This window comes from Chelmon rostratus, chromosome 7 (assembly GCF_017976325.1).
Source record: "Chelmon rostratus isolate fCheRos1 chromosome 7, fCheRos1.pri, whole genome shotgun sequence".
Lineage (NCBI taxonomy): Eukaryota > Metazoa > Chordata > Actinopteri > Chaetodontiformes > Chaetodontidae > Chelmon > Chelmon rostratus.
Window position 1 is genome coordinate 28499701 of NC_055664.1, and position 24046 is coordinate 28523746.

The following is a 24046-nucleotide window of genomic DNA, read 5'->3' on the forward strand; positions in this document are numbered from 1 at the left end:
AACTTTGATGCGATTTATTGAAGTCCTCCTTTCATAGAGAATAAAATGTTTCAGGTGTTAGTCAGAAGTTTCCTCCTACAGAGATTAAAATATCACAGACAGATTTAAATACAATGAAAACACAGTGATGACAGTGACACTCCCCCTCCTCCTCAGGTAATGATGAAGCCCCACCCACTGACTACACCTGTTTCTATGTTTTTGGTCGATCAAATCAGCTGCTGAGCTGAAACTAAACCCAGAGTTTGGTCTTCAGGCGTCCTCCATCAACAGCCCGAGAGCTTTGTTCAATCTGGAAGCAATGATGTAAACATGTTTAATCTGTGAGTAAATTCTGACGCAAGCAATAGAGCTTCCATGACATCACCATTTATGAGCTCACACAGCTATGACATCACACGGCGTGTCGGTCGAGGGGGGCGGCGTAATGACCCTCTGACATGGTCGTGTTTTTACTTTAGTTCTATCCTGCTATATTCTCAGATGATTTAGAACAAAGTGAAAATAAAGCTCAGGGTTTCCATCAGTCATAATTTTAAGTTGTCCTGCAGTAGAAGGGATGTGAGGGGGCGGGGCTTCACCGCGTAGTCATTTACCAAAATAAAATAAAAATGAACAAATGAAACATCAAATAGCACCAACATTAATTTCAAGCTAAATAAATACTCTGATGACATTTACAGTAAAAATATAAAACGGTCGAGTCCAAACATATTTACAAATCAGAGAGAAAGTACAGGACCAGGGCCAGGACCAGGATTAGAAACTCAGACAGGTCCAGAAAGAAAAACTGAACTGAAGGAAAACAAAAACCACAAAAACAAAAACTCCACTGAAGATCCTGCAGGATGTTTCTCCGAAAGGACAGAAAGCGAACAGGAAGTCACTGGTTTTCTAAAGTAAAAGTTTTCTGCAGTTTTTCTGTCAATGTTGTAAATATCGAAACATTTTAAAGTTTTTATAGCAAACTAACTTGAAACTATCAGACAGAAATATTCAAATGAACTTTATTTATAACACAAAGACTCAGTGGCGACTCTGATTAAACTGAATAGGAAGATAAAACACGACATCAGCTTCTGGCTCTGACTGTCTTGGTCCTGGTCCTGGTCCAGTCTGGTTCTGGTTCTGTGCTGCAGCTCATCCTGTTTAGATGTTTGACGCAGAGTAACAGGACAGATGGTCACTACTCGTCTGTTCTGTGTGAAAGGACTTGCTGCTGTCCTTGAACATGAATAAAGAACATTAAATCAGGTGAGCTGAGGGAGGAGCTCCGAACACGTCTGATCTGAAAGAAAAAGATTTAATGTCAAATATATTCACAGCTTCTCACACGTCTGTTCCCTACTTATCAACAAAATACTGACCGACCAATGACATGCAGTCACCGCCTCTCAGCTGACCAATTAAAATACAGTCACCGTCTCTCAGCTGACCAATCAGAATGCATTTTCAGTGCTGGTGGGGTGGGGCTAGAGGCGGGGCTAAAGTCCACTCAGGTGTTCGTCGTCATTCTCTTTGATGAGGACAGAACATCACGTCAGCCAATCAGCTGCTCCATCACAGGATGTGACGTTACAGCATGTGACACCGGCTCTTCGATAACGTTGCTGTGGCGGGAAAACCTTGTAACTTCTATTTTAATTCTTTGCAGTCAGCTGACTGATGATGCACATTATGAACTAAAAGTCCTGCTAATGAAAGGCTGACATCTGGAGATATGAGGTTTTCACCTGACAGCGGTGATAATAGTAAATATGAAAGGTGTGTTTTTCTGTTAAATTCAGCACACGGATAAAAACGTCACGTCAGTTCAAACTGGGGCTGACTGATGTTCAGAGGAAATGATTATCAGACCACTAGAGTCAGTGTTCGATGAAGAGTTACGATCAATAACGATGATTATATTTCACAATGAGAATCTGAAAGATAATCAACAAACTGGATTATTCAAAAATCAAATAAAAATTTACTTTAAAAACAACGACAGGTCCTGGTGCTGCATTAACCAGCTTTGTTCACTGGGGGGCAGAGTGACTCCCCAACAGTTTGACAGACTTCTCATTGATCAAACCAGCTGACAGAGAACAACACGATCTTTCCTTCAACAACATTAATAATTACTAACGGGGTTCCTCAGGGTTCTATTATTGATCCTTGATATTTCCACATGCCAACATGTCAGACCTGTGACTCACAGCTGAACAGCTGAAAATACAACATCGTGACTGTGACAAAAACAACCCAAATGATTTTCTGTTTGTTTTCTGATCAGACGTGATTGGTTGATTTCAGTTTTTGTCTTTATTTGTTTTCAGCAGATCAGTCTTTAAACTCAATATCTGACATGTTATCACCTCAGTGATCACAGAGCTGCAGCAGCTACAGAACAACACGATGATTCGTGTTTGTGTCGCCTGATGAACGTCAGTCCGGTATTCTCTCTCTTTTAGCTCTGTGTTTGTTCTCCTCCAGCTCTGCTCTTTAGCTGCTAAATGCTGCTCTATGTTCAGCAGCCGGTCTCTAACTGCCTCGGGTCGCGATAAGAGGCTTTCCACAGCTTGAAAAGAGAAACGAACAAATTTAGGAGCTGAAAGCGGCGAAAGAACTTCAGAGTTAATGAGACACTTCTAGCGAGACGAATCATCAACCGTTAATTCTGTATAAAGCAATTAAACGAGTTTCAAATGTTTAAAACTTTAAATTCAACACTAACTGGATTCACGGAGGTAAAATAAACTGTTTGCTGGTGTCAGTTTGGTGGGATTGCATATGAAATAAGTGGAATAACACGTGAATTCCTCCGTGGTGATGTGATCTGAGGCAAAGACGTTTGGATGCGAGTTGAAGATGTTTCAGCTTGAGCCACAGCTTCATACAATCACAGTGACGTGTCATAGATCTTGTGTATAGTTTCCATCAGAATGTTTCACCACAGTGTTTGCTGGGTGTGAAGCTGCAGTCCACCGGCTCCGATTCAAACAGATTTCACTGCATCATCTCTGAGACGTCACTTTACCCTCTGAATTTGTTTTATGATTTAAAACATGAAATGGATTAGCGATGCTTATTTATTCTAAACCTCCATTCAGGAAGGATTAGCGTCACAGGAGCAGGCTGCGAATAAAATACTGCCATTGACTTCACTTCCTGAGGTGATCAATATCTCTGATGTCCATCCAGAATAACCTTCAACAGTAATTAACAGGCTCCCGCTCTCCTGGCGGCTTTAACCATTTCTATCATAATATCGGTTCCCAAATACGTATGTTAGCGTTAGCATGTTAGCATCTATCAGATCAGCTCCTCCAGCAGAAAAACTTCGCTTCACTTCCACTTTGAAATAGGAGGACGTCGCTGTGGACGGGAGGATCAGCTGAGAATGTGGATGTTACGGCTGGAGGTGAGAAATGACCCACATGCTGGCCAGAGCAGGTGAGGCTAACGTCACCACACACCCCCCCACACATAAATCCAAAGTGTCTGTCTGTTGGAGGCTATGCTAATATTAAAATCTAAACGTGTACCTGCGGTAACACCTGGAACAAAAACATCAGACAACCCCAGTTCAAACATCTGTGTCATGTGACGTTGGGCGAGAAGACAAAATAAACCTGTTTGATTATTTGATTGATTGATTGATTGATCGGCAGCGTTATCTTTAACATGACAGTCTCTCCTCACAGAGACAAACGATTCTCGTCTTCTCCGTCCTCTCAGACTCTGCAAGAGGAGGAAGTGGAATGTCTCCGCTCTCCCTCGCGCAGGAGGAGGAAGTGGCGCTCCCCCTCACTCCCTCATGCAAACGTTGCACCTCCCGATGTTCTCCCTCTGCTGCCAACCCTCGGTCAGCGTGGTGGGGGAGCCGTTGGAGGTGGAGGCGGTTGTCTCCACTCTGGTCAGCCAGAAACTGTAGATGTTGGCGAAGTAGTGGCAGGTTCCTCGAGGCCCCTGACACTCCACGAAGGGCTGGGCCCTGAAGTCTGTCAGACAGCTACCTGATGATGTCAGAGACTGCCCGCCACCCTCATCACCTGCACCTGTATGCTGCAGTCACACAGGAAATGACATAACCATCAGGTGTTAGTAATACTGTAGTAATAGTAGTACCACTATCACTGCAGTACCCACCATGAGGAAGGAGTATCCGGTCCACAGGCTCCTCCAGCGGGGGGGGCAGTCTGGCTGGTAAGAGGTCTGGCTGTGCAGTGCGACAGGTGAGGAGGGGGCCTCACACACCACGCAGCGGCTGATGTGGTCTGCGATGGCGGCTCCGCCCACCGGAATGCTGGGGACTGCCGCCGTTGTCGACAACCAATAGGATTTATCGTTACGACTGGCGTAAGAGCAAGTTCCCATGTTACAGGAGGAGAACGGCATTGTGGAAAAGACTTGCATACATGACCCCGCCTGACCTGGAAACATCAGTAATATAAACATTCATTAAGATGTAAAATAAAATCATTCACTTCAACGGCTCAGGTCACCAAACCAAAGATGGCTGCTCGGTTAAAATCGGTTCTCACGCAGGAACATGTGATTGTCTCTGTGTGGTTCTCCAGGGGAACATACGAGCCTGAGTGCAGCCTCAGATCCTCAGGCAGGACTCTGCTGGTTGATCCTGAGTCAAGACTGAAAGTGAGCTGGATTTTACAGTCAGGGCCCCTCGACTCTAGAACCCCTGCCTGAGTATCTCAGGGCTCTCAGAATCAGTCACATCTTCACTTGTTTATACTTAATTAATACTTAATTAATATTAGCCATATTACTTCTGACATGTCTGATCTGTTATTATTACTTTACTGACACACTGGGTGAAATCTCAGGAACAAAAGTAAACTGATCAACTGGCCACAAGTCCTGATCAGTTAGGGGGACAGCTTGGTTAGGTTAACAGTCTGACTTGTCAGTGGAACCAAACTCTTAGAAAGGCCAGTATGGAAGCTTTGGTACGTGTCCTGTGTAGAAATATACCCAGATCCTGAGTGTGAGCCTTCTCCTGACCCTCCAGGTACAGCAGACTGTATCCGTCCCACAGGACCCTCATGTTCGGTGGACAGGAAGGCACCGTCTTTGATTGGCTGTGCATCACCAACAGGAAGCCAGAGTTCAAGTGTCTGCCTTGTCCCGGGGGACCAGGGTCACCGACTCGACCCGGATCACCTGAGACACAAAGATCGCAAGAAGGTACCTTAACACATCAAATCCATGCAGATGAACGTTGCAGCACGACCAGCCGGGGTAAATACCGCTGTGTGATCGGTGGATTGGCGGTTCAGAGATCTACGTCTCTGCTGGTTTCTCTCTGAACCTTCATTAGTGCTGTTCAGACTTTTGGCCAAGTGTGTCTCTCTTGTACTTGTATAGAGCGGAGGTATAATGGGAGTGTCACTAGGAAGCAGCGTCACATTATCAAATCACAACGTAAAGAAACGGCGACGGCGTAAAGAAACCGTTACAGGTGTGTAATGAATGAGTCTGGTACGATGAGAGGATGGACCTTAAAGCCTGCTCTGATCACATGTGGCAGGACTTTGCTGAAATGTAAACAATGAAAGTAAAATGTAGATCAGAACGAATCAGCTCAGGTCTGAAATCTGTTGTTGAGATGTGGGAGCTGTGACCTACGATTACCCAACCTTTCAGGTTGACATAGACAATTATCCACAGAAAGTGGTTAGTGGAGTGCTTCCTGGACAAATACTGTTTGTAGCTGTCACATTAAGAGAGGAATGAAATGACGTAGAAGATTATGAAAGAGGAATTTTGAAAATCACTGATCATCACTAAACTAACATGAGTGAACCAAAACAAACCAGGCAGATGAAGACAGACAGTCAGAGGGACAGACAGGTGGAGGTCTCACCTTTGGCACCCACTGCTCCTCTCTCACCCTGTGGGCCTGGCTTTCCTCGGTCTCCATCTGGACCTCGGGGCCCCTCAGTTCCTATTGACCCCTCACACCCCTTGGCACCCTTCTTGCCTGAAACACATGATCAACCATCCTAACGTTCAGCTGCACTGACACCGATGTGAAGCAGGTTCAATTCAGAACATCTGATTTCAGACTTTTTATCTGTTGTTCCTCGTTAAGCGACTGAATTAACCTGAGCTGGTTTTTATTGGTATGTGGTGAAATCTGTTTGAGCAGAGAGAAATACAGAACAATCCTCTGACGGGGACGTGATTCTCATCATGACCTGCCCCAACTCCTGTTTCTCACCTTTGGGTCCTCTACGGCCGATTTCTCCCTGGAGGCCAGCACCTCCAGCTGGCCCTTGGAGGCCAGGGCATCCTCCAGGGCCCTCTTGGGGCGGGGGATAAGTGGGGCAGGGGGAGACTCGTCCTTTCTCACCCTTTGGACCCACTGGTCCAGCAAATCCCTTTGGTCCTGGAGGCCCACCTGGACCGGTGCAACCTATAGGACCCCGATTACCAGGTAGTCCCATCAGACCTGGTGACCCCCGAATACCTGGTCTCACACACACACACACACACACACAATTGTAACTAAGTGACAGTCCATGATGAGGTGTCCTGACATGGTCGTGGAGTCATATTTCCTGATTAATCTGATCTGTCTTATCTGATAACAACTTGGAGTCCATCCTGTCTTATAAACCTTGTCCACAAACCAAAGGAACAAAGATCAGTTGTGTATAAATCCTGCTCTGTGTGTGTCCAGTGTGTTTAAACTCAGTCTTAGTTAACTGCTAGCCTGAAGCAGCATTACTGTTGCTATGGTTACCTGCCAGTTTAATGTACTTTGAGTACAGACCAAGCCCTCGGGAATGATGCTGGGCTGTGAAGTGATTTTGGTATAGTGGCTACGTGAGGTACTGCAACGTCCAGCATCAATATGTCACGTACGTTGGGCCCAAAAAGCAGTCATCATTAAAAAAGCATTGGCTTTAAAATGGTTAATAAGATTTAATAACTCTTTCTTGTCAGAATTTGATCCATTCAGTCCAATAACCCCTAACCCTGCTCTGCAAACCACCTGCACCATCTGCATCACTTCAGCTTTACCAGAGGCAGACCACCACTGCTTCCTCAGTGAGGATCAGGAGCTTCATATTAAAGGAAACACCACGTTCAGACTGAAATCAGAGTCTTCTTACAACGATATCTAGACACATCGACAGATCGACATGGAGTCTGACCTTTCAATCCAGGATTTCCAGGGAGGCCACACAGTCCTTTGGGCCCTGGAGGTCCCTTTGGGCCACCTGGCCCCGGGCACCCTGTGTCCCCATTGTCCCCATCATCTCCTAGTACTGGAGGGTTCCGACCTGGATCCCCAATGTCACCAGGACACCCTGAGACACCAAACAAAGGTCAGAAGTCATCCAGTGTGATTCATCTGTTAGTTTATTAAGTCTCAACATTCAAGTCTGACCTGGCTCTCCGTCTGGTCCCAGACAACCAGGATCTCCGTTAGGCCCTGGAACTTGGCCTTTACAGTCTGGTCCAGGTTTACCTGGAGGACCAGAACCACCTGTAGGGCCTACAACAACACATAGAGACACATTACTGGCAGAGAATCAAACCAAAGGTCTGATCTGTGGGTGGATCATTGCCCCAAGTCTGATCCTGACCCATGAGGATACCAATCACACTGCTACAGACCTTTGGGTCCGGGGGGGCCTTTGGGTCCTGGTGGGCCAGGCTGGGATGAGCCACAGGGCCCTGGAGGACCTGGAGGGCCCTTATCTCCTGGAAGACCTTTAGACCCTGGTTCCCCCGGCGTACCCAGACCTGAACAGGCAGACAGATGTTATCATTGAGATGCAGATGACAGTCCCAGTGTCCTTAATACAAACAAAATTAAAGAACAGGTGTCTCATAACGTAAAGAAAGAAAGAAACAGGTCTGCAGGACTCCCGCAAGATGAGCACTGAGGTCCAGTTCGTGTTAAACCTCAGCAAGTGTAGTAGTTCAGGACCTGCTTTCAAATGTTGTGCAATGTTAAGATGCTATCATCCTGACACACAGACGGATCAGGACGTGGGAATGATCACACCAGGATCAGCACTGATCATTCGCCTCCTCCACCTCAAGTTTTCACCTGAGTCTGAACGCCAGGTACAACTTCACACTTTCTGTGACAGTAGGATCGAAGCTTTTGACAACCGGAGAGATCAGGAAGTGTTAGACGGACATCGATGAAATAAGCCTTTCATTGATAAAGGTTCACTGTTCACGAGTCTCGAGCTTCAACTTCCAGATTGAGAGTAAATTAATTGATTGGCTTCATTTTCTCTTGTTGACATGTGGTGTCATGAAGTGCCGTGGGTTTCATCGCTCCACTTCATCTCATCTGAGATGTTCATGCAAAGTGAATCATGAAGGAGACGTTACAGCAGCACGTTTGTTTCATCTCCTGTTAACCTGATGTGTGTGTGTGTGTGTGTGTGTGTGTGTGTGAGAAAGAGACTCATACCTCTGGTTCCCATGTCCCCCTTCACTCCTTTCAGTCCGTCCAATCCGTGAAGGCCCAGTGGTCCAGGAGGACCTGACACAACAACATCATTCATGAGATTTATTCTGACCAGCTGACACACCTGCGCACCGTCATCTGCCAGCTACATCAGTGACGTTTAAAAATACTGAGAAAGACCTGATGGTTTGCTCAGTGATCACAGTCATGATGTTTCTTCAACTCTACTTTCCCACCACATCTGATTGGCTCATCTCCACCTGGTATCAACCTCTGATCTGGTCTGGATAGTGAGGTTTGATCTCAGGATGATTTCAGGTGAAGGGCAGTGATGTGGGTCATGTGACAGATGGAGACAGCTGTCACTGGGATAAAAACTGTACAGATGTTGGCTGAGATCTGATCATAATGTGAACCAGCTCCAGATGTGGTCTGAACCATCCGATCTCATTCTGACCATTCATCTGAAGTCCAAATTTAAAGAAAAGTAAACTTCAGGTTTACCAGGCGATCTCTGCTACTTGCTAAGCTTTGAGTTCTGACCTTGAAGTCCTGTGCAGCCCTGTGGTCCAGGAGGACCATCAGCCCCCGCTTTACCAGGAAGACCTGGAAGACCTGAACGGCCTCTGGGACCCGAGGGGCCGACCACACCTGAAACAAACCACACAGACGGGGTTAGGGTTGGGGAAGTAGTTCAATATAAACACGAATAAGATTAATCTCCACCTTCTGTCTCAGACTGGATGTTGGATGAGTTTGACGATTTCTATCTAGACAACCGATAAACATGGAGGACATGTTGAGTTTGCATTAAGTGGGGAAATTAGAAATAATGGCCTGGTTCTCTATGACTCTGAGGTAAATAAAGGTGCTGAGCACTGACATCATGACGCCAGCCTGACGGGGCACTTCCTCTCGTAACAACTTCCACTGCCCTCCTCTTATCTCCGCCTGACTGAACAGCTGATGACCTTTCCGGGTTTTGGACGGTAGCAGGTCACATGACTTGGCTCATGTTACAGAATGAAGGTGCATAGACTGATGAGGTCCAGGTGAGCTTCTGTACCTGGTTGACCAGGGTCCCCCTGATGGCCCGCATCTCCTTTGCATCCTTTCTGTCCTGGACCCCCAATGAAACCAAGTCCTCCAGGATCCCCTCGAGGTCCAGTAGGTCCTGAGAGAGAAAAACAGCTGATTCATGCAGGAACTCACCTGATGGTTTATACAACAGCCAGCTTCATCACAAAACATGATCATGATCAGAACTTTCATAAACAAAAAACATTAAAGCATCAGACTGGATCGTTATTTCAGGTTCATGTTCAAGCTGCTAATCATTGTTATGTTCATTAAAGATACTGTCCTGCTATAGAGCCAGATCATCACCTGAGGGCCCAAAGTCTCCGGGAGGCCCCTTGTCTCCAGGTGGACCGGAACAACTGACAGAGTCTCCTTTATCACCTGAAACACAAACACAGACTTCACAGATCAACCTGCACAGCACAGGATCAGAATTAGCGAAGGAATCGGAGACCGTTGATGGCTCTTTCAAACAAACCTGCTGAGTCATGGGTTATTTCCTACCTTTGGGTCCTGCACATCCTAGGCTACCGGGCTTTCCAGGGAGCCCCGGACATCCTGTGTCACCCTGCAACCAAAAACAAGACCAAGACTCTGACATTTAACATTTTCTGAACACGACAATGAAAAGACCAGAAGGTTTGGTTGTTGGCTGTTTGGTTCTGAGGTTTGATCTTCTGTTTGTGGTTCTGCAGACATTGGTTGTTTAACACAGCACTGCCCCTCCCCAAGCCTTGATAAGTTTCATCCCAGATAACAATATAGTAAAAATAAATCTAATAATGATCAAAGGATCAAACTCTGACAGTTTCAATCTCAAAGGTCAAATCTTAACTCACATCGTAGAGACGATGACATGATGTCACCTGATTTCACTGGAAATTTGTTGTGAACAATCCTGTGTCCCATAGCCAACTCCAAATCATTAAAACCTGTTAGCTTCCTCTGAGACAGCTCGTTATTTCACGTCTCGCATACAGACGAACAACAGACCCGCTCTGCCAGTCACATGATATATCACACAGCTTTTATCTTACTGGATCTCCAGTATCTCCGGGGAAGCCGATGAATCCTGGAGGTCCCTTACGGCCAGGTGGTCCTGGAGGTCCCGTTTTGCCGCAGGGCCCTGGGGGTCCTGGGAGACCTACGATGCCAGGGGGTCCGTTGATGCCCGGATACCCTGGCTTACCAGTAGCTCCTCGTGCTCCTTTACTTCCTGAAGAGACAGAGAGTGTTTGAAAGGTTCACTGGATAATCAGACTGATGTTACTGTGTCACAGAGACCCGCACAGCATCATGGGAAATCAAACTTGTTCAGCCTTGTTCTCTGATTCCAACACTGACAAAATGTGTCACTTCCCACTGACTCAAATTGTGTCTGTGATCAGTTTAACATCCAGAGGTGGAAGCTGTAGAAGCTGTGTGGCTGTACGCAGTGCAGGTGGTGACTGACTGATCCAGGTTTTCCCCTGCAGCTGTATGCACCTGCTGACTGTTGAGGACTACAAACCTGACTCGACTCAACTCGAACTGTCCTGACTGAACACAACTCGTCCAGTCTCCATTCATCTTGAGTAAGCCTGACTGTGCGTGTCTCGCCTGGACTGGACTGGACCTAACCTGACTCGACCTGACTCGACTCTCTTTTGAGCGACATCACGCCCTGACATTGGTCTACATGGTAACAGCCCTGACCTCGTGGTCCAGGAAAGCCGTTGAGGCCGGGGGGTCCTTGTTTTCCTTTATCTCCCTTGACGGGGACACATATGGTATCTCCTGGAGGCCCCGGGGTCCCTTTACAGCCTGTAGGGGAAGCAGAAGATGTGTTTGAAGTGATTCTCATTCAGACTGGAATGAATGAAACATCTTAGCATGTTTATCAGTTATGTTTCAGATGTGACATATTTCACATTGAATGTTCATTAATATAAAGTATTACTATAGTAGTACTCCAGTAGTATAGTAGTAGCACAGTACTATGACTCAGTGTTTACCTTTCTCTCCTTTCGGGCCTTCACATCCTGGAGCTCCGTCTTGTCCGCTGAGCCCTCTTGCACCCCTCCTCCCTGATGCTCCAGGGGCCCCGGGTTGCCCGGGGGCCCCTGGCCCTCCGGCCTGGCCCTGGGGCCCCATCAGACCTTGAACATAGAGTGAGTATTTCTGTGAACGTGTGTCACCAGGAAACATTTAATCACTGGTGTGTTGGTAGGAGGAGCTCACCTTTCAGACCATCAGGCCCTGGCAGTCCTGAGTCTCCATTGGGGCCAGAGGGGCCCTGGGGCCCTGGGTACCCTGGTAAGCCTGGATAGCCTGGTTTACCTTGAGGCCCTTGAGGGCCAAAACCTGGAGGACCCTCCTCCCCAATCTCACCTTTCTCCCCCAAAAAGCCTGAACGAATGAATAAAGAAATGACATCACATACTCTGTCACTGCAACATGAAGTGACATGAGCATCATCCGGAGCCAGAGTTTACCTGGAGGACCAATCGGTCCCTGAGGGCCAAACAGCCCCCTGGAACCAGGTTTTCCTGCATCACAGAGGTCAGGTATGGGCCCCATGGGGCCAGTTATACCTGGGGCCCCATCCTGTCCTCCCTGGCCCTTTGCTCCAGGGCTCCCAGACAGACCCAGGATACCTGGACAAACACAGAAAATAATTAGGACTAAACTAAAAAAACGACAAGCACATCCTGAAATCACCAACTTCTTCTCCCAGTCGACCCCTCCCTTCTTATTTCTTATTTCTTCAGACTGTAGCCGGAGGGTGTTGGAGATCTATAAAAATGTTCGTCCTCCTTATTAAACAGGATTCTGTCACTAACACTTCAAATCAGTCACATTTTAAAACGGAACTTGAACCAAATTTGATAAAAAAAATTATTTTGCTTCACTTTTTTAAGGAGCCCCTAAAGTGTCATGAAGAAAAAAAAATATATATCGTGCGCACGAGATACTAAAACGTGCGCTCGATTTAATGCACTCGTTCATTTATACAGACAGGTAGTAACAACAATAGACAGCCGGGCTCCGTTCACGATTGAGTCTGATTTTAATATTCACCGTATAAGGCGCACCTAAAAAGCCTTTAATTTTCTCAAAAACCCACATTGCGCCTTATAATCCGATGCGCCTTTTATATGGATCAATATTGGTTAATTATGGCTATCGTAATTAGGGGGCGTGGCCGAAGTAACAGCGGTATTCCACTCTCTGAGTGCCGTCATCCTTTTACTGGCATGCAGTCAGCTGTCAACCTGAATGATAAAATGACTATTTCACTGAACAATGAAAAAATATGAATATTACACCGGATTATAAGGCGCACCTTCAATGAATGGCCTATTTTAAAACTTTTTTCATATATAAGGCGCACCGCATTATGCGGCGCATAGACAGAAACTACCGTCCTGTGGTGTCTGGGGTTACGTTATGCATCCACTAGATCAGGGGTCGGTAACCCGCGGCTCCGGAGCCGCATGCGGCTCCTGAAAATAATTAATGACCATTTATTTAAAATGTCTTTTATCTTAGTTCGTAAGTTTTCAAACAAATACTGTGCGCGCTCACAGGTGACAGCTTATCATGCGTAAAGATACAGGTGACGGCGCACAGCGCTGATGTGCAGACGCTGTGCGCTGAGGTTCAGGAGCAGAAATCACATTAACCACGTTTGATTAATATTTTAATTGCCTATTATTTACCATATATTCATATTTGTTCATTGTTCAGTGAAATAGTCTTTTTATCATTCAGGTTGACAGCTGACTGCACGCGCCAGTAAAAGACTGACGGCACGCAGAGAGTGGAATACCGCTGTTACTTCGGCCACGCCCCCTGACTACCATAGCCATAATTAACCAATACTGATCCATATTAAAGGCGCATCGGATTATAAGGCGCACTGTCGGTTTCTGAGAAAATTAAAGGCTTTTAGGTGCGCCTTATACTGCGGAAAATACGGGAAATATTAACATCAGATTCAGTCGTGAACGGAGCCCGGCTGTCTATTGTTGTTACTACCTGTCTGTATAAATGAACGAGTGCATTAAATCGAGCGCACGTTTTAGTATCTCGTGCGCACGATATAGTTTTTTTTTCTTCATGACACTTTAGGGGCTCCGTACTTTTTACTATTTGTGGGAACTTTACAAAAACGTATTTAAACCCAAAAAATCCTGTTGAAGTCTAGTTTTCGTTGCTGTCGTTCTATAAAGAAAATACATTTCTAATGAAACCTGAACAGATTGTTTCTTTTTTTTCTTTCACCGTCTTGACGACAGAACGTAACGACTGCACACAGACGACGAACCGATGAATCAAGATGAAGTCGTACATCAATATATTTAGCTTTACATCTCAGGTCCAGTCATTCACCTTGTAGTCCATCATTGCCGGGGGGCCCAGGGACTCCTTTAGGTCCCTGAGAGCCCTGTGGACCCGGGAAGCCGACGGGTCCTGATGGGCCGACATCAGAGTCTCCAGCTGGGCCCCTCAGTCCAGAAGAGCCTGGGAGCCCTGGAGAGCCTGGTAAACATACAGGTAGACGTACTTTAAACCCAGCTGACACTGACTGCAGGCTTCCATCTGTTAAGTGTCTCACATTTCTACTCAAACACTCTCATTTTATCAACCTGGTCCTTTGTTTCATTGTTTGTCCAGAGTCTTGATATTTACTGAGCAGCTCCAGTGCAGGCAAACGTTCTTGAAAGAAGCAGCAGCCAGGTGTTCACCAACAGGAAACAAAGGTGATATCATTGGAGTGTTTTTCGTGAGCATTTTGAACAAGTGAAACTGGCTGAGACCAGTATTGAGGTGTGAGTGAGTTTTAGACATTCAACAGATTTTTAGTGGTTAATTATCTTTAATCATATGCTCACTTTGCAGGGTTTAATTAAATTGAGTGAAGGATTAGTGGTCCAGGTCTTTACTGGTCATCCATCCACTGAGTTTTTTGTTTTTTTTCTGGTTTGATCAGCACTGATTCAGTTATTCAGTAATTAGTACAGGTTGCTTACTTCCTTTTGCACTGATTTAACAGTATACAGGCTTCAACACATCTTCATACCTAAACAACTGAACAGGTTGATTTCTAACGCCCCCAATATGACAGATACATGTCACTGTTGGACAGAAGCTGCGGCAGGTTGGGCCTTCATCCTCACATCGTTCACGTTGTGAAACGGCCACAGTTTGCTTTGGTTCAGGAACGATACAGGTAACCCATGGCTTGGGTTAAAAATGCTGCTGTACTGTACGTTATGTAAATTAAGTACTCGGGACGTGAACAGGCCTCATGGGTCCTGTGTTTGTTGATTCATCAATCCGCCCCACCTTCCTCCACATGTAGACTCTCTTGCTCCTCATACTACATCCTCTTAATTCCGGCTTTGTCCCTGTCATAATTACGACGGCCACTAGAGGTCACCGCCTAACAATTAACATCAATACAGGTCATATTAACCTGCTTGCACTGACGATGGATAGAGTGTTTTTCTTTTTTAAGTAAGGTCTATCAGTAATAATCAGTCCAATCTTGACCTTTGATGTGTAAAACTACTGAAACAAGAGACAGATTTAAAGTAACAATCTTTTACTCATAACACGAATGAAGAGATGATGACAGTTGGAACCACAGCACAGACAGACAGACAGGTGACTGTACCTGGATCTCCACCATAACTGAAGCCTTCAAGTCCTTCTTCTCCAGTATCTCCAACAACACCTGGAGGTCCTGCAGGAGGACGAGAGATATATGTAAAGATAATGTTAGAGACGATGTAAAGGACAGCTGTGGTACAGGTGTGACAGGTGTGCTCTGGTACCTTGTTGTCCAGGTGGTCCAGGAAGTCCAGGATGTCCTTTGTCTCCTTTAGCTCCATCAGGTCCAGTGATACCACGGAACCCTGGAGGACCCGGGAGTCCTGTGTATCCTGAAGAGACAGGCAGGTGAACTGGCAGGTGGGCAGGAGAAAAACAGGTGAACAGATGGACAGATTCTACAGATGGTGTTTACCTGTATTTCCATTGTCCCCCTTCTCTCCAGGGGCGCCAGCGTTTCTGGGCGCACAGGGAAGGGTGTCACCTGCAGGAAGAGGAAGAGTCAAACAGGAAATGAGAGGAGTTATTGGAAATATAAAAGAGGAGTCAAGGAAAGAATCATGGAGACACAGTCTTTAAAATTGACTTCAGATTGATCTCTACCTCTGACCCCCTTCAGCCCTGGGGGCCCAGGGAGTCCTGGAGATCCTGGGTCCCCAGGAGACCCACGCTGTCCTACTGCTCCTACTACACCTGGCCCCATGGGGCCTGACAGTCCTGATAATCCCTTTGGTCCTGAGAGTCCTGGGGGGCCTCGTTCTCCAGGTGAGCTGGGGAAACTGTCACCCTGCAAAGATTCATAGATGAGAGCAGTAGGACCAGTGGCATCATTCAGCCAACAGTGACAGTGTACAGTGCTGCCAGCGCCCCCTACAGGCTGCAATGTTCATTATACAAACAACATCCTGGTTATTTATCTACAGTCCCTGTATGGAGTCAGTGAGGGGGGCTCAGCGCTGCAGTTTGAGCCTAAACTTTCACAGCATATTTTAAGCCTGCTGAATTAGCTTCACTTGGCTATGATGTGACAGTGTTTGACTGACCTGGCTGCCGGGGTTTCCAGGGGACCCCGGGGGCCCTTCGACTCCTTTTCTTCCCGACAATCCTTGTCTGCCCGAGGGGCCCTGCTGACCCCTGTTTCCTTTCTCACCTGGAGACAAAAGTCCAATCAGAACCATTGATACACTCACATGTCATCATATACTGTAACATTCAACATATACTGTAAAAATACAATTAAACAAAATAAATTTACATTCAGGAGGCAAAAAATGTCATTTTCATTTAAAATTAACAAAATAAAATCAATCATTGTAGCACATATCGTTTATATACTTAAAGAGGTGATTGATACACATTAATGGTTGAACATACCTTTAATATCCACCACTATGAAATCTCCCTTCTGACCTTTGAACCCTTTGACTCCTGGAAATCCACCCAGACCCTTCAAACAAATCAATCAATCAATTAATCAATCAATCAACTGTTCTGCCGCTGGTATGACCTCTGACCCTACTGTCTGGTGACCCACCTGCTGTCCCCGCACTCCCGGGTCTCCAAATGAACCTTTCTCTCCTCTCAGCCCCGGGGCCCCTGGGACTCCTTGAAACCCTGGAACCCCCAGGTCACCCTCAGGGCCGGGGGTACCCCTCAGTGTAACTGGGGGGCCACAGGAACAGTCACCAGAACCACCTGAAACATACAGTTGGGGAAGCTTTGGAGGGCTGGATGCTCCGAGAGTTGAAAATCACTGCTTTATAGACAACTCCCCTCGTCTTCAGCTAAATAAACTGTTTAAAAGCATCTTGGATCAGCTGGAAATGCATCGTCACAGAGCTGAAAACAGGCTGTTTGTCTGAGATACGAGGTTCTCGCAGGACAAACATATGATGATCTTATAGAATATGATGCATCGCTGTAGATGTAGACATTAATGCAGCAGGAATATTAATCCACAAACATCAGAGATGATGAGAAACACTGACAGGAACATTTTACTGATACAACAACTTTTTGCTAATACTGACACGCTTTTACTTCAGTAAGTTTTGAATGTGGGGCTTTTTCACTACATATATAATTTTTACAATGTGGGACCTTGGTCACAAGATCACATTTCACATTTAGTGTCACAAAATGTGAAATTTAATATACACACACACACACACACACACACACACACACACACTCACAGGCCACTTTATTAGGTACACCTGTCCAACTGCTCATTAACACACATTTCTAATCAGCCTAACTGAGGTTTGAGTATTTCAGAAACTGCTCATCTACTTGGATTTTCACGCACAACCATCTCCAGGGTTTACAGAGAACGGTCCGAAAAAGAGAAAATATCTCGTGAGCGGCAGTTCTGTGGGGGGAAATGCCTTGTTGATGCCGAGGTCAGAGGAGAACGGCCAGACTGGTTTGAGCTGATAGAAAGGCAACAGTAACTCAAATAACCACTCGTTAGGGCCGAGGTCTGCAGAAGAGCATCTCTGAACGCACAACACGTCGAACCTTGAGGCAAATGGGCTACAGCAGCGGCAGACCACACTGTGTGCCCCTCCTGTCAGCTGAGAACAGAAAACTGAGGCTACAATTCACACAGGCTCAACAAAACTGGACAATAGAAGATTAAAAAACGTTGCCTGGTCTGATGAGTCTCGATTTCTGCTCCAACAGTCAGATGGTAGGGTCAACAACATGAAAGCATGGATCCATCCCGCCTTTTCTTTTTCTTGGCACACTTTGGGCCCCTTAGTACCAACTGAGCATCGTTTAAATGCCACAGTCAGCCTGAGTATTGTTGCTGACCATGTCCTGCCCTTTATGACAGATTCTCACTCAGATTGGTTTCTTGAACATGACAATGAGTTCACTGCACTCAAACGGCCTCCACAGTCACCAGATATCAATCCAATAGAGCACCTTTGGGATGTGGTGGAACGGGAGATTCGCATCATGGATGTGCAGCCGACAGATCTGCAGCAACCGCGTGATGCGATCATGTCAATATGGACCAAACTCTCAGAGGAATGTTTCCAGGACCTTGTTGAATCTACACTACAAAGGATTAAGGCAGTTCTGAAGGCAAAGGGGGATGCAACTCGGTACTAGCAAGGTGTACCTAATATATATATATAATATATATACACGACACCGATGCCAGATGGTTAGTAGACCACAACAACCTCCCAGAACAAGGACCAGTAACCACCTCAATGGCAGACATCCAAGAAAGAGTGTCGAAGATGAAGAACTGGGCAGCACCAGGACCCGATATGATCCACATGTAATGACTGAAGAAGCTTACTACACTCCATGAACGCCTAGCAGCACAGATGAACCACCTGCTGAGGGATGGGACCCACCCAGAGTGGCTAACCCAGGGCAGGACAGTCCTAATCATTAAGGACCTGCAGAAGGGACCCATCCCATCCAACTTCAGCTTCCAGACTGACGAACAGCTCCTGGCTAACCAACCGGACATAGTGGTGGTGGACAAAGAGCAGAAGAGGGTGGTGCTAATAGATGTGGCGATCCCAGCTGACGCCAACATCAGGAAGAAGGAACACAAGAAAATTGAGAAGAAGGGTTGAAAGAGCAGCTGGAACGGATGTAGAAGGTCAAGGCTAGCGTGGTCCCTGTGGTAGTGGGGACACTTGGGGCAGTAACCCCCAAACTGGGAGAGTGGCTCCAGCAGATCCCAGGAACAACATCTGAAGGCTCACTCCAGAAGAGCGCACTCCTAGGAACAGCCAAGACACCGCGCAGAACCCTCAAACTCCCAGGCCTCTGGTAGAGGACCCGAGCTTGAGGATGACACAGATACCACCCCCACCGGGGGGAGAAGGAGCGTTTCTACACACTCTGCACTGAATCATGTGGTGAAATAATGATCATCTCAACTTTTCATTGGTCCATACAGAAGCAGATAAATAAATCTGTAAATATCAGTCACTATGTCCAGACACTGACCTTTAAACCCTGGGAAGCCCTGGGCCCCTGGGGGCCCCTGTAGACCTGGCTGTCCAGACTCTCCCGGAGTTCCAGGACGACAGTATGTACCTGAAGAGGAAAAAAGGAAGTCACCGTGATGACAACAGGAAATGATAGGTATTGATTATGAATATTAAAACATGAAAACAACTTTAGCTAAGGACATCACCAGGTGTGTCTGAAAGACAGGAGTAAGGGCACAGGTGTAACACCGACAAGTAGATACAGTGTTCTCGGGTACCTGGACTCCCTGGTTCTCCTTTCAGTCCTCTGGGTCCAGGTTGTCCTGGTTTTCCAGGTTCTCCAGGTGTGGGTCTATCTTTAAACACCTGACCTGGATCTCCTTTGTCTCCTTTCGATCCTGGAACTCCCCTTTGTCCCAAAACACCAACAGGTCCTGAGGAACAAGAGAAAACTTTATTCTATGTAATACCACCTTAAATCTGATCATAATGTGAAAACTGTAAAATGCAAACACATGAAACTTTTGTCCTTGGCATTCGTAATCCATAATACACATAATAAATACAGAACTGGTTCATTATGTTTCTAATCTATAACAAACATCACAAACACAGAACTGGTTTAGTAGATCAGCGTTTGTTTCGGTTCTCTGGTGTTTTTGTTCCTGCGTATCTTTCATATATCGACACTTTGTCATGTTTTTACATCACAGTGATCATTAAATTCAGATTTAACTGTTACTGCTGAATATTCATCAATCATGCTAAATATCAATACATATGATGCTGCCTTGCTCACGGGCTGCTGGTACTGACCGGGTATGGATCTGCCGGGGGCTCCCTGGGGGCCATGCATGCCCATAAGCCCCATGTCTCCAGGAGGGCCACTCAATCCGGGGGCCCCAGGGTCTCCAACATCACCTGGAAGACAGGAGGAAGTTAGCTGACCTCATACCAGAGTGATGACATCATAACATAACATAGCCTTGTAGCTACTGTCTCCAAAAGCTCGCGTATAGTTTCTACGTTTTACTCCATTATTATTTCAGTTTTATTCATCTCATCATTTATTTTCTTTCTCTGTTCTGTTCTGTTTGACTTTACGTCCTTCTGCTGCTGCAACAACTGAATTTCTCCGCTGGGCATCAATAAAGTTTGGTCTTGAATCAGAGTCTTGACATCATACCAAGCAGAGAGTGTGTACTGGATGTCAGTGTGTTCTGATGTGTACCTGTGTGTGTGATGTCTGCGTCCTGCGGGAGGCCTTTAGGACCTGGATCTCCCATCATGCCCTTGGAACAGACAGGCTCTTTACAGACTGTATATACACAGGAGCTTATCTCTCATTGGTTCATCAGTTTCATTACAGGGAACAAAGCAGGTATTAGAGACATTCACACTGCAGTCGAACAGCTCAGGTGTGAGCACGCTGTTCTTCCTGTTTCCTGTTTTCACCTGCACGTGCTGATGGTGTTACACAGCAGAGATAGGACCAGTGTTTTTACTGCACTGCATCACAGACAGAAAGACTGACCTTAGGGCCCTCTCGTCCAATCAGACCTGGGAGACCTGGACTTCCTCGAATCCCCTGAACACACACACACACACACACAGAGAGAGAGAGAGAGAGAGAGAGAGAGAGAGAGAGAGAGAGAGAGAGAGAGAGACCATTAAACCAATGAAATCCTGGTTTCTGATGACCGACAGGTGTGTATCTGAGTAAATTCAGGTGATGGCCTCCTTCATGTCCATCTCAGTCCGTATTTTTTAGTCTTGCTCTGTATTAGTTTGCTTGGATCTCTCTTGGTTCTTCACAATAAAACAGTTGAATGAAACATTCACTCACACACTAATACACATCATATATACACAGAATTACACAGTAAATACAGTAAAAACTTGCCCACACACACACATACCCACATTCAGATCAACATATCTGCACATACACACTCCATGTACTCAAACACGTGTAAAGACAGTATCTGAACCAGTATCTGTGACCAACCTTGAATCCTTTGTCTCCAGGCAGCCCAGTGTTACCAGAAAACCCCTGAAACACATGAACACAGCAAACGTGTTCATGTGGAGAATGATGTGTTAGCAGTAATGTGAATATAATCATGTAAACACTTTGAACGGGACGAATGTTTCCCTCTCTGCTTCATGCTGAAACCTGACTGATGTATTTATACTTTCTGAATATTTTGTAGTCGTGGAACATTTTATTGGGACTCAGACTGATAATAGTGATCAATAATATGAGGATGGAGGGTCATTCACCCTGGGTCCAGGAAATCCCACAATCCCCTTCTCTCCTTTGATCCCTGGGAGAGTGTCCAAACCCTGAAACCACAAACACAGAAGATCATCACCTTCACTTTCTTTAGGTTCAGCGACAGACTCCGGAGAACCCTGGACCCTGTGTTCCTTCATCCGGATCTTAAAGTGGTTTGATCCGATATCTAAACTTACCGGCAGTCCCTGAACTCCACAGACGCCTTTAACACCTTGAGGACCCTGAAGAACCAACACAACCTAACCTTAGAATCAACAGAACCAGAACTATGCCACATAGCTGATGTACGTTAGAACCACAGTAGAAGTGCAGTAGAATCGCAGTAGTATTGCAGTGGAACTAAAAATAAAACTACAATAGGACCTACCTGGTCTCCTTTGATGTACAGGTCTTCTGGAGGGTCGACGTACTCAAATGGTCCCGGAGGCCCTTGGAGGCCCTGGTCCCCCTGTGGACCACACGCAGCACCGCAATACTACTACTGCACAGTACTACACAGTACTGCAGTACTGCTACTGTACAGGACTAGTTCACATTAAAGTAACAGTAAAAGGTGAATCTTCTGTTCTGGCCACGCCCCGTTCAGTGATGTCACTCTCAGGAACTACAGACCAGTCTCCTCACACAGAGAGTTGTGTCACATACGTAACAGAAATCACGTTGAACCCTTTCAGTCTGTCTTCAGTCGCTCCACTGAAGCTGCACCCACTGCTGGTTCAAATCCACTTTTACTGGATCTCAGTGCAGCTTTTGATCCCAGCGGCTTCTCTGGACTAACTCTCACTCGGTTAAAGTCATATCTGTTTGGAAGAACACTGTTTAAACATGCTAACAGTACAGAATGATGTTCTGATGTGAAATGCGGAGTACCTCAGGGCTCTGCCTTCTCTTCAGATTACACACTTTGTCATGATTTTCTGTTGTGAATCTCTTCTGAACAAACTACATCTACTGCATGTCTGTCCGTCCTGGGAGAGCGAGGCCTCCACTGCTGTCCTTCCTGAGGTTTCAACAGTTTTCTTCACTGTTAAAGAGTATTTTGGGGGGTGCTTTTCCTTATTTGAATGGACAGAGGGTTTGTACGCCTTACAGATTGTAAAACTCCTTGAGGCAAATTGTAATTTGTTATATTGTGCTACGTAAATAAAGTTTACTTGACCTGACTGAGGGGGGGTCAGGCCAGAAAAATCTGTTTTTTACTCTGAATATTTGTACCTCGTCTCCTTTCTGTCCAGCCAGAGATCGACCTTTTTCTCCCTGAAACACAAATACATGAACACCTGTTAGAGGTTCACCTGTTATTATATACATTTACTCTACAATCGAGGGTTATGTAGTCTAAACGTGTATTTTCACTGTAATCACTGTGTATTACACCAAGCAGGGTTGAGTCAAGACAGAAACTGGTCCACCACAGCGACCCAAAGACAAGAACAGCTAGTGAACGCAGTCCAATGCAGTGAGGAACGTACAGACAAACCATGAAAACACATGACCCGACACAGGAGGACCAACCCCCCCGGTCAAGACTCAGCAGTTTACCCCCACCTGAGAGATAAGGGACACTCATTGGAGGACAACAATGTACATTTGATGGTTTAAAGAGGAGTGAAGGAGGAAGTCTCTGACGCCACTGATCACCGTGGTGAGGTTTGCCTCGTCTTGGGTTTTTTTTGTCTTGTCATTTCCTGTTTTATTTTGAAAGTCTAACTCTCCTCTCGTTTCAGAACACTTGCCCTTCCTCATGTGTCACCTGTGTGTCAGTCACTTAGAACTGAAGAAGCCCTCTGGATGAGAGGTGAAACCTTTCCAAGATTCTACAATCAAGTCCAGCTGCCCTTGATTGAACCGTCCTTGAATATCGGTGACCTGGACGACTGAGGATGATGAATGATTGATGATGATGAAGATTAAAGGTCTCTGAGCTGCAGTTTGAAGGCTTCGATGGGTTATGACATTTTTTTAACTACATTATACATCATAAATTCTCAAGTTAACGCTGGTATTTAACTGATGGCCAACTCTTAACACCACTGCCTTGAAGCAGGATGAGGGGGGGGTAGCTTTAATGTGAAATAATTGTGCAGGAAGTGTTGAAGAACAAGTAAAGTAGAACTGAGTGGAGTTAATCTGACAGACCTGTCTCTGATACAAACCTACTGCTAAGAAAGGCCTGCACAAATAATAAAACCATATGTACCTAATTTATATGTACTGGTACAGATATTAGTTAATCTAAACACAAGATCCTTGTGCTCAAAAAGAGGATTCATTCTCAGTGAAGAACCTTGGAGCCCTAATCTGCCTCTATACCTGCCAAAGAGCAGTGATTCCTAACACGTCTCTGGGGGTCATCAGGTGGAAACCTCCCTTCAACAGTGTTTCGCCCCCCAGAGTCACCCCCCCAGTGCCAGTTCACACTGCTCCTACACAATCCAAACAGCACCGCCACGTTCAACTGACCCAGAGATGCTCCAGGTAGTGGCTAGTACCGATGCTACCATTTAGCTAATGCTAATGCTAATGCTAAGTGCTAAGAACAACAGAAAAAGACAATACAGTTCCGACGCTACCATTTAGCTAATGCTAATGCTAAATGCTAACCACTACCTGCTAAGAGGAACAGAAGAAGACAATACAGCTAGATTCACCTATACTGTTAAT

General features: G+C 45.9%; 1 protein-coding gene across 1 annotated transcript in view; it reads right to left on the reverse strand.

Moving 5' to 3' along the window:
- Positions 1 to 24046, reverse strand: part of col4a4 (collagen, type IV, alpha 4) — a 38433-nt gene continuing 14387 nt past the window's right edge. Inside the window, exons 12-47 of the mRNA XM_041940226.1 lie at positions 22598 to 22639; positions 21750 to 21830; positions 21559 to 21603; positions 21367 to 21429; positions 21092 to 21136; positions 20618 to 20671; positions 20315 to 20375; positions 19900 to 20004; positions 19362 to 19517; positions 19100 to 19189; positions 16653 to 16813; positions 16493 to 16565; positions 16162 to 16268; positions 15722 to 15905; positions 15534 to 15602; positions 15343 to 15450; positions 15183 to 15251; positions 13895 to 14044; positions 11995 to 12156; positions 11741 to 11908; positions 11515 to 11658; positions 11216 to 11323; positions 10558 to 10736; positions 10025 to 10088; positions 9827 to 9901; positions 9507 to 9614; positions 8984 to 9091; positions 8444 to 8515; positions 7630 to 7758; positions 7400 to 7507; positions 7164 to 7319; positions 6224 to 6472; positions 5867 to 5983; positions 4975 to 5163; positions 4132 to 4415; positions 1 to 4047 (exon numbers count right to left, since the gene is read on the reverse strand). Coding sequence (XP_041796160.1) covers positions 3790 to 4047; positions 4132 to 4415; positions 4975 to 5163; positions 5867 to 5983; positions 6224 to 6472; positions 7164 to 7319; positions 7400 to 7507; positions 7630 to 7758; positions 8444 to 8515; positions 8984 to 9091; positions 9507 to 9614; positions 9827 to 9901; positions 10025 to 10088; positions 10558 to 10736; positions 11216 to 11323; positions 11515 to 11658; positions 11741 to 11908; positions 11995 to 12156; positions 13895 to 14044; positions 15183 to 15251; positions 15343 to 15450; positions 15534 to 15602; positions 15722 to 15905; positions 16162 to 16268; positions 16493 to 16565; positions 16653 to 16813; positions 19100 to 19189; positions 19362 to 19517; positions 19900 to 20004; positions 20315 to 20375; positions 20618 to 20671; positions 21092 to 21136; positions 21367 to 21429; positions 21559 to 21603; positions 21750 to 21830; positions 22598 to 22639 — 4341 coding nt within the window. The 3' untranslated portion in view covers positions 1 to 3789. The remainder of the gene's footprint in view (positions 4048 to 4131; positions 4416 to 4974; positions 5164 to 5866; positions 5984 to 6223; positions 6473 to 7163; positions 7320 to 7399; positions 7508 to 7629; positions 7759 to 8443; positions 8516 to 8983; positions 9092 to 9506; positions 9615 to 9826; positions 9902 to 10024; positions 10089 to 10557; positions 10737 to 11215; positions 11324 to 11514; positions 11659 to 11740; positions 11909 to 11994; positions 12157 to 13894; positions 14045 to 15182; positions 15252 to 15342; positions 15451 to 15533; positions 15603 to 15721; positions 15906 to 16161; positions 16269 to 16492; positions 16566 to 16652; positions 16814 to 19099; positions 19190 to 19361; positions 19518 to 19899; positions 20005 to 20314; positions 20376 to 20617; positions 20672 to 21091; positions 21137 to 21366; positions 21430 to 21558; positions 21604 to 21749; positions 21831 to 22597; positions 22640 to 24046) is intronic.